The sequence below is a fragment of the Pleurodeles waltl genome, chromosome 1_1 (genome assembly GCF_031143425.1).
Source record: "Pleurodeles waltl isolate 20211129_DDA chromosome 1_1, aPleWal1.hap1.20221129, whole genome shotgun sequence".
Taxonomy (NCBI): Eukaryota; Metazoa; Chordata; class Amphibia; order Caudata; family Salamandridae; genus Pleurodeles; species Pleurodeles waltl.
In genome coordinates this window covers 44401954-44419411 of record NC_090436.1, presented here as the reverse complement: position 1 = coordinate 44419411, position 17458 = coordinate 44401954, and the positions used below count along the sequence as shown (strand labels likewise).

At 44.0% G+C, this 17458-nt stretch overlaps 1 protein-coding gene across 1 annotated transcript in view; it reads left to right on the top strand.

Moving 5' to 3' along the window:
- Window positions 1-4688, top strand: part of LOC138260285 (uncharacterized) — a 102707-nt gene extending 98019 nt beyond the window's left edge. The window contains exon 4 of the mRNA XM_069208650.1: window positions 4134-4688. Coding sequence (XP_069064751.1) covers window positions 4134-4331 — 198 coding nt within the window. The 3' untranslated portion in view covers window positions 4332-4688. The remainder of the gene's footprint in view (window positions 1-4133) is intronic.
- The last annotated feature ends 12770 nt before the right edge of the window (window positions 4689-17458 follow it).

The window sequence follows — 17458 nt, the reverse complement described above, 5'->3', positions numbered from 1 at the left end:
GCTCAAATAGATTTTCTACTTGAGCAGCAGTTTTCTCACGTGAACGATTGCCACTGCCAGCACTGGAGAAATCCTTCCAGGTGCCCTCCTAGCAACTAACAATTGCACTAGGAGATGCCAAATCTTGCTTGCGCTTGCCAACTTACCATTGGAGAACCGCACACAAGAAAAAACTCCACCACGTGGAGGTTGACGGACTTTGGATGTGTAACAAGGAGTCACCAAAATTCTGCCAACATTGCCGGTGGAGTGGAACTTATCACCCACTCCTAACTGTTATAGTTAATTTACATGAACATGTTAACCCTGTAGGGATCATTTACCCCCATCCCAGCGCTGTACTTTCTTAACTGTTTGGCTGGTGTCAAGCTCTAACGTAGTGGCATGGGCAAAAATAGATCTTCATGTCAGGCTTCCATCTGGGAGACCCACCAGTCCAACTCCTCACTTACCGTTTGAAATGGGGACATGAATGCATAATTAAGGGAAGTCACTGATGATATGTAATACCTTTAAATACTGTTTGGTCTGATAGTGAAATGGAGCTGGAAAAATCATTTGAATGGACATGCATATGGGCTGTAGTCTTCTGGAAGCACTGCTCTGCAACCATGCTGCGCTGTACAAACAAAGAAAGGATCTTCCTTGAGCTGAGTGGATGGTAGCTCGAGTGCCTCAACTAAGATGTGGTGAGTGAGATACACTCAGATAGCAGTAAAGAGAAAACTGGGTGAAATGGTCATGTCAACAATAAAATCAATGCTTTTTAACAGTGAGCAATAGAAATAAGTATGGCCCTACACTTATTTACTAGAGAGCAAAAAAGGATCCCCAAAAACATAATCTTTCTTGTCTTTTGAACTGGAATAAAAATGGGTATTATTAGCTCTAGACCAAAAATGGGTGGCTGTATCTTCACTAGTCCAAGACAACTCAGCAATTCTTCTCTGTTTAGAGATCATTCGCCCAGTCCACGAGGGGCCTACTGTCCTGCGAGATGATTGGGTCCCCACAAGGCTAAGGTGGTAAATGATTAATCAGTTTATATCCAGTATTCAGCAGTGGAGTGACCAATGGCATCCTGCGTTGCTTGAAGAGAAACAGTCAACTCTGACTGAATCAAATAACATAAAGTAATGTGTCCCTCCATGATAGACCCCTGTCTGGACTGGCATTTCTGTCCATCCTCATCCAACAAGGATTCAGACTTATCATGGTCTGAGTTTGATGGAGGTTTAGGCATAGAAAATGTCTTCAGCCCACTTTCATCAGTTGCCTCCATAATGTTATAACATTCAAACTAAAAAAGACAAGAAGACTTAAAACTCCACTAGGAATTCGGATTGCAGAAATCGTTATAAACAACAACTTTTAAAGTATCTAATTATTATATTTTCCCTTTTTTTATAACCCTACTCTTTCAAAAAAAGAAACCTCCAGATTAATAATGCACAAACCCCAACATTAAATATTCCAAGTGGAGAAGAAAAACCCGAGTCTGGGGGTCAAATGGTTAAAAAAAACTTTAAAGTGCTTTTAAATATTTCACAGAATAATATGGAAACAAAGTAGCTATATTGCCATCAAAGCGTTATCTACACATGTATGGCCATGTTTATGAGCCCCTTGCACCCCCATTGCATCACTTTTCTGGTGCAACGGCAGCTCAAACCTTGAATTCAAATCTAGGAGGCCGGGCAAGACCCTTTGCAGGGTTTTGCATGGCATCATAGATATGGAGTAAAGCAAGGGAGCACAAGTCACTGCATTGCCTTACTCTGTGAAAGGGAGGCATTGCGAAGGAGTTGCAGGGGGTGTTCCCAATCAAAATCCATGGATTTTGGCGCATCCGCGGATTTACAGGACCTTGTAAACCTGGGGATGCGCCAAAACCTTACGCCTCCCCAGGAGAGGCGCAATGAGGAGAAATATCTTTATTCCTCCTCATTTTTTACTCTTTCTATGTGTCCTGCATTATGTAACACACATAGAAAGAGCAAAAAACCTCCAAGGATTGTTTTTGTGCAGGAAGGTCCCCCTTCCTGCACAAAAACAATCCTGATTACAATGCAGACACCCTTGCACCACGATGTAAGGGTGCCTGTGTTGGCACTAGGCAGCCACAACTGTACCAGCGCAGTGTGAAATGGCAGAAATGCACCTTATTGCATAGATATGGTGCATTCCTGCCCTTTCACTTTGATGCAGGGCAGCCTAGCATGGTGACATGCACATGGGCTGTAGTCTTCTGGAAGCACTGCTCTGCAACCATGTTGCGCTGTACAAACAAAAGAAAAGATCTTCCTTGAGCTGAGTGGAGTGCCTCATCTAAGATGTGGTGAGTGAGATACACTCAGCTAGCAGTAAAGAGAAAACTGGGTGAAATTGTCATGTCAACAATAAAATCAATGCTTTTTAACAGTGAGCAATAGAAATAAGTACGGCCCTACAATTATTTACTAGAGCAGCAAAGTAAAGGACATTTGCTGCTCTGCAGAGATAATTATATTGATGTAGCATTTCTGCCAGATTACAATACTGTAAGGCCATACTTAGATCTGGAAGTAATTTTAATTCGCTGAAAGGCATGGAAGTCATTTTAATTATGCATTACTCTTTGATGCAGAAGTGCTGAAAAAATGTGATTTCACTCACTCATGTAACTTAGGGCCAGATGTAGCAATATTCCGAATTGCGACCCGCAAATTGCGAGTCAGAGCGACTCGCAATTTGCGAGTCGCAATTCGGAATGTTGGATGGTGTCCCTAACACCATCTGCGACTCCCAAGGGGGTCGCAAAGGCCCACCTCATGAATATTCATGAGGTGGGTCTCAATTTGCGACCTCCTTGCGAGTGGCGGCATTCACAGGGATGGTGGCCTGCTGCGGACAGCAGACCACCATGTCTATGACTGCTTTTTAATAAAGCAGTTTTTTTTTTTTTTTTTGTAATGCAGCACGCTTTCCTTAAAGGAAAATGAGATGCATTACAAAAACAAAAACTGAAACGCTTTTGTTTCAATTTTTCAGAGCAGGCAGTGGTCCATAGGTCCATTGCCTGCTCTGAAAAATGTTTGCAGTGCAGGGGGCCCCTGCACTGCCCACGACCATGTTGCATTCCGAGGGTGCTGTGTGAAGCAGGATTGGCCTCGGCTCCCTTAAGACTGACCAGTGGAAACACCATAACACAATGTTTTCACCAGACAGCCCGGTGGTAAAATCACCATTGGGTTGACAATGGCCTCATTCCCGTGGCTTGATGTTACGTCTGTCAGACCACCACAGTCGAAATCGGGCCCCATGTGCAAATTTAGAACGCACAAGGGAGTTCTCACACTGCTATTTATGTTCTGTTGCATTTATTACTATTATTTAGTGAAAAATGCATCCTTGCGTCCATTTTGGATACAAAGGGCCATTTTTGTGCAAAGAAAATAGTGCTAAATGGAGAACTGCTCATCTTCAGTGTTTTATTTGTAAAATAATAAGAGCCAGTGCCCGTAGCGCTGCTCAGAAACCCGCGGCTGGCACTGTAAAAGGTCACAGCGCAAATAGTGAGGGTGCACTATCCCGAATCCACCTCAGGGCTAGTTAATTCACTGTCAGGCTCTCCCTGCCCCATTAACTCACTTTTACATGTGTGTGTTCTCTCCCTCGTGGACGGATTTTCTGTATTTCGTTTTATCTGTTTATTAGTTTTGTTTATTTTTCCCTTTGTTGGTTTCTGGGAAATGCCAGATGTGGAGAAATAAGTGCCGGTCCCCAAAAATGAGTGCTTGTGCCTGCACCGGCAACCACCGACTCAAATTAAGCACTGCTCATCTCACATAATTCTGCATAACATAACTGAATTTTAAGGAAATTCCATGTACACAATACGTAATATGCAGGTTACAACTACCCCTAAGCGAGCGCTGCTGGAATGGTGACTTCTGTTTTGCATGCATACTTGGCCTTTTTCTTTTGATCCAAGTTGGATGATACTCTCATAAACATTTGATGCTGGAGTTTCAGCAAAAGAGATTTTAGTTACAGTTGAGCCTTCTGTGTATATAAAAGCATCACTGCTTGTAAATATATGAACACATGGTGGAACTCTCCGACATTAAACTGCTGCCTGTTGTTTTCTGCAGAAACAATTCATCCTGTCCGTCGACCTTACAATCGATCCTGGCAAGACTGAGAGAAAAAAAGCGACAGTGCATAGAGCGACTCTGAATATTCCTTATAGTGCCACGGTTCTCAACCTCTATGGTTGTAAAACAATGATCTCCGGTACCTGGACAGGCGATTGCTACTACAATCTGCAGGTTGAACAGTCACAACAGTGAAAATAAAAAGAAACGCAGTCTAGGGATGGAAATCACGGTAGAGAAACAGCATTTCTGACCAGCACTAGTTTGATTTGAAACAAAATGGATACAGTTTAAAGTATCAGTATATCACCGCTTCAGTTTATTGATCTGTGCTTCTGCAGTTTCACAAGCGTGCTCCACCGGTATCTAACTGCATAATGCATCATTCTGGCACTAATTCATCTTGCCAAACATGTCTCCACTTTGAAAACAATGTGACTGATAATGCGAGCTGGTGGAGTTTAAATACCAGGCTAACATGCAAGAATCATGTTTAGTGAAATATTGCTGTATAATTCCAGGTAACATAAAAATAAAACAAAGACAAATGTATCCTGTCATTTTTGCTTTCTGAAAAAAATATGTGCTGATGGTCAACAATTCGGTCTCAAGAGGTGTGCGGCGACATTCGTTTTTTGCTCACCATCGGCACTACTGTGATTTGCACAAAGACCTGTTCCTTCCAAACAGCGACACACTTTGCTAAGTGGAGATGCCGCATAAAATACTGTGGGGCATATTAATGTAAAGTGGCACTGCACCTAGCGCTGTGCCACTTTTCTTACGCCCCCTAGCGCCCCCCTAACGCCACCATGTGTGTGCTGTATCTAATATTTAAAATACGGCGCACCATGGCTGTAGTCCGGGGGACTAACCTCATAATTTTTTAATCTAGTCCGGCGCTTTGCAGGATTAGCATGAAAAATTATGACGCTAATCCTGCAAATATGGCAGTGTTTTTGGCCTTCCAATACCACATTAGTGTAAGAAAAATGACGCTAATGTGGCGTTGAAATGGAGCTAGGCCCACATAAATCTGGGCCTGTATTTCTCACCATAAGGAAAGTGAGTCACATTCTATGCCTAGGAGTTCTGTGCCTAGGAGGGAAGACTCACATATCGACGTCCCAGCTGAACAACCACGGTGTCCCCATCATTTTGACTGTTGTTAAAATACCCACCTCCTCTTCCTTTTCATTGGAATAGAGGGAGACTTTTGAGCCTTGAAGCAGGCATGGTGAGTGTAGGAGGCTGGCCTGGCTTATAGTGGGTACCTGATGGTACTTACACCCTGTGCCAGGTCCAGTTATCCCTTATTAGTAGAATAGAGGTGTTTCTAGCAGCTTAGGATGATAGAGGTAGCTATGGCAAAGCAGCTTAGGCTGAACTAGGAGACATGCAAAGCTCCTACTATACCACTTATATCATATGCACAATATCATAAGAAAGCACAATACTCGGAGTTACTAAAAATAAAGGTACTTTATTTTTATGACAATATGCCAAAAGTATCTCAGTGAGTACCCTCAGTAAGAAGGTAAGTAATATACACAAGTTATATGTACACAAACCCAAAACAGTTAAGTAAGAGTAAGAAAAGTAATGCAAACAGTGTAGAATTACAATAGGATGCAATAGGTGAACATAGGTCTAGGGGCAACACAAACCATATACTCCAAAAGTGGAATGCGGATCACGAATGGACCCCAGACCTATGGGAGATTGAAGAGGGTCGCTGGGACTGTAAGAAAACAGTCAAGGTGTCCAAGATACCCCACCTCAAGACCCTGAAAAGTAGGAGTAAAGTACAACTACTACCCCAAAAAGACACAATAGTCGTGATAGGGGGATTCTGCAAGAACGACAAACACCAGCAAAGCACTGAAGACGGATGCCTGGACCTGAGGACCTGCAAGGCAAGGGGATCAAGTCCAAGAGTCTCGATAGTGTCCAGGGGGGTGCAGGAGCCCAGGAAACCCCGGATGAAGGTGCAAGGAAGCTGCCGCCGGATGGAAGAAGCTTAGGATTCTGCAACAACGAAGAGGACTAGGAACTTCTCCTTTGGATGGAAGATGTCCCATGTTGTGCTGAAGGTTTCAGAAGTGTTCCCAGGCAGAAATACCACAAACAAGCCTTGCTAGCTGCAAGGGTCGCGGTAGAGGTTTTTGGCTGCTGCTGGGGACCAGGAAGGACCAGGATGTCGCCCCTTAGAGGAGGAGGCGGAGATGGCGCTCAGCAACTCAGAGAGCCCCCACAGAAGCAGGCAGCGCCCGCAGAAGTACCGGAACAGGCACTTAGAAGAATAGTGAACCGGAGCTGCCTCAGAGTCACAAAGGAGGGTCCCACAACGTCGGAGGCCAACTCAGAGGGTTGAGCACTGCAGGACAGAGCGCTGGGGACCCAGGCTAGGCTGTGCACAAAGGAAATCCTGGAAGAGTGCACAGGAGCCAGAGCAGCTGCAAATCACGCTGTACACAGGTTTGCGGTATATCATGGGGAAGCAAGGACTGTGGGAGTCACTTGGATAGAGTTCCTGTGTTTCAGGGGCCACACTCGTCAGGAAGAGAGGGGACCCAGAGGACCGGTGAAGCAGAAGTTTGATGCTTGCATTAGCAAGGGGGAAGATTCCGTCGACCCACGTAGATTTCTTCTTGGCTTCCAGTGCAGGGTGAAGGCAGATGACCCCCAGAGCATGCACCACCAGGAAACAGTCGAGAAAGCAGGCAGGATTAGGCGCTACAATGTCGCTGGTAGTCTTCTTGTTACTTTGTTGCAGTTTTGCAGGCGTCCTGGAGCAGTCAGTGGTTGATCCTTGGCAGAAGTTGTTCGTAGTTTGGACTCTTGCTCTAGGCAAGACTGCTGCTTTAAGGATGACAGTACTTATGCTTGTAGGTGACTATGCCTATTCTACAGCAAGTCGCAGCTGTCGTCCCAACCCTTCCGGCTCACTAGCAGCACATCACCAAAAACCCATATAGTAAAAGGTGATTTGTGATTTGTGGCGGCCTTTACGCCTGGACTTGAGAGTATGACATCTCAGGGAGTGTCGTTGTTAAACAGAGATTACCCCTTTCTCACAGATACATCATGTCTCATCCAAACACAGGCAATGACGAAGATGCAGTAAAGTTTCAATGGTTTTTATTTAACACAACTGCAATCTGCGATAAGTTGCATGGGCTGCAATGATTAGGATAATGAAAAGTGCAAGAAACAGAATTGTAAACACAAAAGTCATTATTATAAAGACCCCGGCCATCTTGAAATAACATAAACATACATACAGTGTGTAATATGTCCTAATACCCTATCATGATAGGCCTAACCTCCTACCTAAAGGAGAGCTGGGTATGTTAAACCTAATTTGCCAATGCCATGTCCATGAGAGGAGCCCCCAACCCTTGTTACCTCTATCTCAGACTCCATACGGACACCAAGACTGGGTCAGCATCAAGACGACGTGCAGCATCAATATCAGCGATGGTGGCGATGCCCTCTGGTCGGAATCCCTCTGATTATCTGTCTAAAGTGTGATGTATTTATACAGATCTACTTGGACCTCTGACGTAGGTGTGTTCCCAAACAAAAGATAACAGGCATGCTTGGGCGGCAATTAATTTAAACAATTCCCTCGAAAGCATGGAGAGGGAAAGTCCCTAAGTGTGAACACCTATTGTTTGTTTGTCTTTGTCACTTGATCTTGACGCCTTGATGCGGTGGCACTGATAATACAAATCATATCAAGTGGTCTAACTATAAACAAGGCAGCCATCTTAGAAGAATTAAATAATTAAATGGGCTAAGACAGAGCAAGCTAAGTAGGATAAAAGTCACTAGGTGACGGGGGCACGTGTCTGCAAGCCAAAGGCTAAGTTAACTCCTGTCATCCCATTAAAGCAAACTAGGATTCACTACCGGAGATGCAGAGGAATTCTGGTGAGCTCTTGCATTGGTTATCTGAAGAGATGCCCACAGGAGAGACCCTAAATAGCTCTCAGAGGAGGATTGGTCACCTAGTCAGGTAAGCACTTATCAGGAGGGGTCTCTGACGTCACCTGCTGTCACTGGCCACTCAGAGGTTTCCGTTGTGTCCTCACACCTCTGCATTCAAGATGGCAGAGGTCTGGGGCACACTGGAGGAGCTCTGGGCACCACTCTCTCCTTTGTCCAGTTTTGCACCAGAGCAGGAGCTGGGGGATCCCTAAACCGGTGTAGACTGGTTTATGCAAGGAGGGCACCATCTGTGCCCTTCAAAGCATTTCCAGAGACCGAGAGAGGCTACTCCTATCAGGCCCTTAACACCTATTTCCAAAGGGAGAGGGTGTAACACCCTCTCTCAGAGGAAATCCTTTGTTCTACCTTCCTGGGACTGGGCTGCCCAGATCCCAGGAGGGCAGAAGCCTGTATGTGGATTGGCAGCAGCGGTTGCTGCAGTGAAAACCCCAGAGAGCTGGTTTGGCAGGCCGGGGGTCCATGCTGGAGCCCCAGGAATTCATGGGATTGGCACCCCAAAACTAGATTTGGCATGGGGGGACAATTCCATGATCTTAGACATTTTACATGGCCATATTCGGAGTTACCATTTTGAAGCTACATATAGGTATTGACCTATATGTGGTGCACATGTGTAATGGTGTCCCCGCACTCACAAAGTCCGGGGAAATTGCCCTGAACTATGTGGGGGCACCTTTTGCTAGTGCCAGGGTGCCCTCACACTTAGGGCCAGATGTATCAAGCGATTTTGCATTCGCAAACGGTGCAAATCGCAAAATTCGGCCATTTGCGAATGCAAAAATGCCTTTCAGAATGTATGAAAGGCATTCGCAGTGCAATTTTAAGGAATCACTAAAATAGCGATTCCTTAAAATTGCGACCCCATTTAGGGAATAGCAAATTGCGATTCTCTAAATAGGAAATCGCAAATAAGGAATCCTTATTTGCGATTTCTTAAGCACATGTATCAAGCATTTCCTAAATGCGAATCGGGCATTAAGAAATGTAATTACCACCAACAGAAGTTTGGTGGTAACCATGTGCAAATTTTAAAAATGCATTTTAAATGCATTTTTAAAATTGACATGTAGTGCACACATGCCCCTAAGGCATGTGTGTGCTTCACATGTCTGTAAAAATATTTTTGGGGTGCAGCAGAGGGGGCCTTAGGCCCCCAGCACCCTGGGATTTGCATTTCCTAAATTGCAAATTCCTAACTGGAATTCGCAATTTAGGAAATGCAAAACCATTTGCAGCAGGCCCATAGGTGCAAATGGAGTTGGATTCTCTATTTGCGATTCGGTAATAGCATTTGCGAATTTTAAGAAATCGCTATTACCGAATCGCAAAAATCATGCATACCATTTTGCATTTCTTAAATAGCGATTTCTTAAAATACGCTATTTAAGAAATGCAATTTGTTTTTTTGATACATCTGGCCCTTACTAACTTTGCACCTAACCTTCACCAAGTGAGGGTTAGACATATAGGTGACTTATAAGTTTCTTAAGTGCAATGTAAAATGGCTGTGAAATAACGTGGACATTATTTCACTCAGGCTGCAGTGGCAGTCCTGTGTTAGAATTGTCTGAGCTCCCTATGGGTGGCAAAAGAAATGCTGCAGCCCATAGGGATCTCCTGGAACCCTAGGTACCTAGGTACCATATACTAGGGAATTTTAAGGGTGTTCCAGTGTGCCAATTGAATTGGTAAAAATTGTCACTAGCCTTTAGTGACCATTTTAAAGGCGGAGAGAGCATAAGCACTGAGGTTCTAATTAGCAGAGCCTCAGTAACACAGTTAGGCACAATACAGGGATCATATGCAGGCCATAACTATGAGCACTGGGATCCTGGCTAGCAGGATCCCAGTGAGACAGGCAAAAAAAAACTGACTCACAAGTAAAGAAATGTGGGTAACATGCCAGGCAAGATGGTACTTTCCTAAACCTGGGCTTTCCCTGGGCGGGGGGGACTGGTCCTCCTTTTTTTATCACCCCCTGGTGTTTATTAGAAAGCCATATTCTCACCCACTCATCAGCTGTCTCTCCCAGTTCCCTAGGATCAGACAATTTTGAGTCCACTAGATACTGGCGTATCTTCTCTTGTACACAATGAATCGGGATGTGCTCTTTAAGAATTAAATTATAAGTCCCTCATAGACTCTCACCTGGTTACCGTTAAGGCACCTATCTAGTGTCTTAACTGAGACATCTACCAAGTCCACCCAGGACTGCGTGTTTACCTTTTGAGCATCCCTGAACATCACAGTGTACTCTTCTGGAGTACAACCATACTTCCTCACTAGACATTTCTTCATAAGTGGGTAGGATTCTGTGACATTCCCCTCTAGGGTCAGGAACCTATCACTCCCAGCTATTGGGATCAACTCCCACAGGAGTGAACCCTAATACTTAGAGTGGATCCTTTTCATCGTAAGGGCCCTTTTAACTGCAGTAATCCATTTGTGAATATCATCCCTCTCTTCATACAGGGGAACTTTACCCTTGGGGAGCCTGGAATCAAAGCTATTACCCCTGAATATCTCAGCATCGTCCTCTTAGTTGCTCTCACCATTTCTTCTCTTTTCCTCCCTTGCCCACTTCTTCTTCTTTAGTTCTAGTTTCTACTTCTCTATAGCTAGGGCTTTCAACTGAGCCTGGAGCTTTCTCTCTTCAAGGGACAGTTCTAGTTCCCCTGTGGGGAAGCCTCCCCTCCCTCTCCTAGCTAGAAGTATGCATCTAGTGCAGGAAGTAATGGACATTTGGTCATCCACTTCGTCCTCCTGGAGGTCGTTGGAGGGGTCATCATCTCCCTCCCTTTCAATCTCTGGAGCTGTCTGTGCCCAGGCCTTATTCAGTTCTGGTGTTGCATTGTACCCTAAGCTTAGCTACCGAGAGTTTAGACAGGTTAGCCAGATCCAACTTTATGGTATCCCTATTTTTCTGTCACAATAAAACAATCTTTGCAAATCAGAGGGATAGAACAATATAGAAAAAAAGTTCAGACAGGTTAGAGGATTTTTATAGATATTAACTTAATTACTGTATGGTGTAGTTTCAACACAAGTACCTATCCTCACTGCTGAACACCAAATTTTGAAAAGTGGGGTATTAGTAGTGATATTTTGGGATCTACCACTAGTAATAAGGCCACAATAACGATATAAGGACCAGTCAGTGTCACAATAAATGAGTGCCTTTCTCAACCCCTGGTAGCTGGCAACAAGCAGGCAGGCTTAACTTAGGTGTGTAAAGCATTTAAAAACACCTATACATTAGTAAGTAAGACACAACAACAATAAAAATCCAACACCGATTTAAAAAAAAAGGAAATATTTTTATCCTTGAAATGATACCTAAAAGAATACAATCCAATGTAGGGAACTGGAGTTAAGAATTTTTTAACAATAAATCAAAAAATGACGTGGGTCATATGGTAGCGGTTGACTGTAGGGCCAGATGTAGCAAAGGGTTTTACCCATTGTGAGTCTATGGGAAAATGTGTTCGTACATATGGCCCTAAGTTACAATTTGTGGCCAACTGCGAGGGAACCCTGTTCAGATACACTGAGTGGGAGGCCTGGGTCGAAGTTTAACCTTCAAACAAAGGGCCTGATTTCAAGTTCAGCGGACAGGATGACCCATCAGCCGAACTTCCGATGGGCAGGCTGCCGCCATACTGGCTACCTCCCCACTGGGCCTATCACGATTTTCCTGCTGGGTTCACAGACGGAAAGCAAGGTTTCTACCCATCAGCCCAGTGGGGAAGTGGCAGCAGCATTGTCGCTGACTTGTAAGTGAGCCAGCGGCAATGCTGCCACCCATAGGGTGCACAAGCACCTCGCAATGCTCACTGTCCCGACTGTGGCCCCCTGCACCTGTTCTCCACTAGCCTTTTCATGGTGATGAAACCACCATGAAAAGGCTGGAGGAGAACCAGATTGTAATCAGCAGGGAGGTACTGGCTTCAGCATCACCCTGGCTGATTCGGACCTCCGCCACCATCAGCCAGTTGGGCTCTAAGATCTATGCCAAGGCAGTTGTAGCTTGGTGGGGCTACATACCAACCTCATAATGTGGTGGTCAGACTGCCACAACCATGGAGGTCCGACAGCCATTGTGAGTGTGGCAGTCCAAGGACCGTCACACTCGTAATCAGGCCCTTTGTTGTTTTTCTGCAGCTTTTTCTGTCATTATCGGGCAAGGCTCCTCATCAGGATGGGTTCATATGAGATGTCATCTGCTTGGCTCAGTGCGAACTCCCGGTCAACTCCTGGAAGTCTTGTACATGGCCAAAAGCTCTGGAGCTTCAGTGGGATGAAATTCAGGCCTGGTTGTGGTTCTTAGTAGGCAGCTTGACTTTCGTTGATGGGTCAGTCACCTTCTGAAGCTTTTTTCCAAAAGTTCTCTAATCTTCTCCAAACTTCTGAATCACCTTTCACAAGTTCTCCTTCGGGTCTTCTGTGGTCCACAACACCAATCCAAGGATCGTGAAGCTCTGAGATGGTCCTTGAGATGTTGGGACTACATTTCTAAGAATGCACAGGGCGAATCGTCAAAAGTCTAACTAAAGGTGGTAAGCTGGGTCCTTCTTGGTAGGAATATTGCAGGTCAAGCTTTTTTAACCTGTTGCTGTCAGGGGGTCCACCTCTCCCCTCTCCTGAAGCCAGGCAAAGTCGTTAGAGCTGTAGTACCTCAGTGTACAGCAGATGCAGTCATGCAGAGTGAAGTCCTTTGGGGGTGCAGACCACAGTTCCAGCAGGGCAGTCCTTCTTCTCCTTGTAGTTCAGGCAGTGATCTGAGTTGTTGGGCAACTCTCCCATATTATTTCAGTGATCCTGGGCTGGCAAGCAGGGGGGCACTCCTGACCATTGGGATGACCACTTCTTATGAAGTGTACCAAAAATAAATGAAGACCTATTCTTCCAAAATCCAAGATGGAGAAAATCTCTCCATGGACTGAGGATCCAGCTATCTCATCCTGCTAATCTATTTATTGGGACTCCCATCTGGTTGGGGTGACAAGATGTGGGGTGGGCCTGGGTCCTGTCCTATCTGTCAGTCCCCCTTTGAAGAATGGTTTGGCCACCCAGTCCACTTCCTGCCTTTTCCTCTGCAGCATGCAGATCTCCAGGCCCCAGATGTCCTATTCTCTCAATGCAGGCCACTTCACACCTCATTAGGGCAGCTTGGTTCATCCAGGCAGAGACTGGCCAATCAGAGAAGAGCTGCTGTAAGGCTGGATTTTGTCTCACAGAAAGAAAGTTCTATATACTATTTTCTGTGATAGTTATATCAAATCTAACGTTTTGGATTTATACTAACTAACATTTAGAGTCCAAGAAGGACTTTTTTAAAACTCTTTTCTATCTATAGTCATACTTCAATAAAGTATTCCCATTTTAGCCAATAGAGCTAATGCACTACAATAGGGGCAAAACTAAATTGGAGGATTTTCCCTCACCAGGGCATTTAAAACATATTTTATAATGCCCCTGCTTCTTATAGTAACTACCCCTGTGGCTCTTAGGGAAGATCTTAAGGGTGACTTATATGTAAAAATAAGGTCATTTGAGGCTTTTAAAGTACCTTTAATTTCAAAGTCGAGTTTTCATATGCATTTAATTTAAAAGCAGCTTGCAAGGCAGGGCTGGCTTTTAAGTGGACAGCAGGAACTACAGCAGTGCACACTAAGGTGCAATAAATCTTTCGGGTCTCTAAACCTATATGCCCTACAATATGCTAGGGACTTACATGTAGGTTGTCATGCCAATTATAATCATGCCTAATTTGCATATATCTTTTAAACAGAGCACTGGCCCCGGGTCAGGGTAAAGTCAGAGTTAGAAAACCACCAGTATCCATCAATAATGGGGGTGATCAGGCAAAGTGGATGACTTTCTCACATGCAGAATGTGTCATACTGTAGACTGACTGAATGTTTTACACATAGGGTCTGATTCACAAAGAACATCAGCAGTTGTGGCAGAGCCTCCTCACTGAAGGTGGAATGTCTACACTGCAGTTTCTCCTTGTGGATGTTCTGCCCTGAGTGTGGGGCTCAGTTTTGAGGAATATGGGCCCATATTTATGGGATAGGGGTGTAGTGCACTTCAGTAAGCATGTTGCTGCACTGCACTGCATCACTTGGAAGGGGCAGGAATATGTTATATCCAATGCATATGGCAAATCCCTGTTGCCTCCCTCTCCAACTGCAACGATTTGGCAGCCTAGTTCCATTGCAGGCACCCTTGCACCATGGTGGGCTGCCTCCATACTGGCTACCGCCCCGCTGGGAACCATGGTGCAAGGGTGCCTGCATTGCATGCAGGATTGTTTTTGTGCAGAAGTGTCTTTGCATGGCTTCAAAAATCTGGCTTAGTGGTTTGTGCCAGGCATGTACAACATGCATGCTGCAAGCACGGTGCAATCCACTCATAAATGTGCCACTGAACTTTGTAATACATTCTTAAAAGAAGCCTAAATTTATTTACTGCGCACACAAAAGGATCCCCTGAAGGAGAAGAATTATACTTAATCTTTTATGTTTGTGGAATAAAAGTAATAATTATATCTGATAACCTTATGAAATGCAATAACTAGCAGCACATAGAAGAATATATCATGTGTAATGCTTACTTCAATCCATATAAGTATCAAACACAATGTATTAGACACAGTAATCACACAAATAGATGCTTATTACAAATGTAGGGTTAAAAAACAATTAAAGCAATGAATCACACCTGCCCCTAGCAGCAAATAGACCAACAATGAATAGACCAAACACGAAATCCAAGTTCCCATGGAGATCACCCAGTAAATTAATCACTGAGATGCAAAATAATATTTGTTGAACAGAGTGACGTTTGTTTTCATTTAGTTAACTGAGGTGATCAATGTGTTGATGTTTCAGACCCAAATTGTCTGCAAAAGTACACAGTACCTTCCTCAGGCCCAAGTTTTAAATTTGTAATTTGGAATGCTCTTGTTTAACAAGAAAACTGGATTACATGTTACATTTCTTACCAATTTTTTGAATGCTAATATTATTTCTACTAGTTTGCAAGAAAATAATATTCCTATTACCTTTGTGGAACATGAAGAATTTAAAACTATCTATATTTGTTTCCATTAAATGCACTCAGAGCTGTATGGTTTTAAGTATTTAAAGAACTCTCAAACACATTAAAAAATCAAGAAGGAAATTACAGAACTAGAGAAAAGATTCAGAAAGACATTAGAAGGTAAAACAAGGAGAGGACTTATCCATACTTACGCAGTGACTTCTACCATCAAGGTTCTAGTGATTCTTCCAATCCAGACCCAATAAAAACCATCACTTTCCCTGACACTTCCTTAGAGTCTGACAACAACAATACTGCCTTAGACTATAACACAACCCTTTCTTCCTCTAACCTTTCTTTTTTGTACGTGGCTCAGGTAGACAATCACAAAGGGGTCAAGGAAGGGTGAGAGGCAACAGATGAGGATGGTACAGGAACCAGTATACTCCAGGTCAACCCCAGAAAGGGAACCAATACTACGAATGGTGAATGACAATGTTGATGTAATTGATCCTGCACCCATATTCAATTTATGAACACATATTTTAACCTCCACTGAAGTTGACGTGCTAAGTGCCAGACTATTTTTCGTTCCCACACATAGGAATGACCCTTGTGCAACTCATGTTTTTAGAACTATCAGACTTAAATCTTTTTTTCTTGATTCTGAAAGAACAAATGGCACAGCAGGCTTACATTGTCCCTCTACTTGTTACTCAACAACTAGTTTGATGTTAAAAGATATCATTACTTTTGGACATGCAGTACTATCAGAAATACAGACACTCTTCAGACCATGAAAATACATTAAATTCAATTTCTCAAGGAATCAAATGTCCGCCCTTAAGGATTTGTCCAACTTGGATAACATTATAATAAATCTAGCTGACAAAGGAAGCAGCATATTAATACAAAATACATTTGAATATTTATGACCAAGAAATTATGTGACAACTAAGCAATGATACACAATATAAAACACTACAAAGTGATCCTACAGCATCTCTCCATAGATTGGTCTGTTAACTTCCGACACAAGGCTTGAATAAATGTTAGCTCAGTAAAAAAGAGTTTGCATTTCTTAATTAGACTGACTACTCTATTCCAGCAGTCTACGCACCACCCAAGATACACATGAGCACTGACAAGCCTCCTGGCCACCTAATTGTGTTAGATTGTAACTCTATGTTACAACAACTAGCCAAGTATGTTGATTTCTTTATAACAAATGTGTTTCTCTAATCAAATCATACGGTAAAAACAGTAAAGCAGTCATTAACCAACTTGAGGGTGTTAATTGTTTCCTTTGTCCAGTTTCGCGCCAGAGTAGGGGCTAGAGGATCCCTGAACCGGTGTAGACTGGCTTATGCAAGGCGGGGACCATCTGTGCCCTTCAAAGCATTTCCAGAGGCTGGGGGAGGCTACTCCTCCCCAACCCTTAACACCTATTTCCAAAGGGAGAGGGTGTAACACCCTCTCTCAGAGGAAGTTCTTTGTTCTGCCTTCCTGGGACTGTGCTGCTCAGACCCCAGAGGGGCAGAAGCCTGTCTGTGGGTTGGCAGCAGCAGTAGCTGCAGTGAAAACCTCAGAGAGTTAGTTTGGCAGTACCCGGGGTCCATGCTGGAGCCCTGGGGATGCATAGGATTGGCACCCCAATACCAGATTTGGCATGGGGGGACAATTCCATGATCTTAGACATGTTACATGGCCATATTCGGAGTTACCATGGTGAAGCTACATATAGGTATTGAACTATATGTAGTGTACGCGTGTAATGGTGTCCCCTCACTCACAAAGTCTGGGGAAATTGCCCTGAACAATGTGGGGGCACCTTGGCAAGTGCCAAGGTGCCCTCACACTTAGAAACTTTGCACCTAACCTTCACTAGGTGAGGGTTAGACATATAGGTGACTTATGAGTTACTTAATTCAGTGTAAAATGGCTGTGAAATGACGTGGACGTTAATTCACTCAGGCTGCAGTGGCAGTCCTGTGTAAGAATTGTCTGAGCTCCCTATGGGTGGCAAAAGTAATGCAGCAGCCCATAGGGATCTCCTGGAACCCCAATACCCTGGGTACCTAGGGAACATATACCAGGGAATTAGAAGGGTGTTCCAGTGCACCAATCAGAATTGGTGAAAATGGTTACTATCCTGTAGTGACAATTTTAAAAGGAGAGAGAGCATAAGCACTGAGGTTCTGGTTAGCAGAGCCTTAGTGACACAGTTAGGCACCACACAGGGAACACATATAGGCCACAAA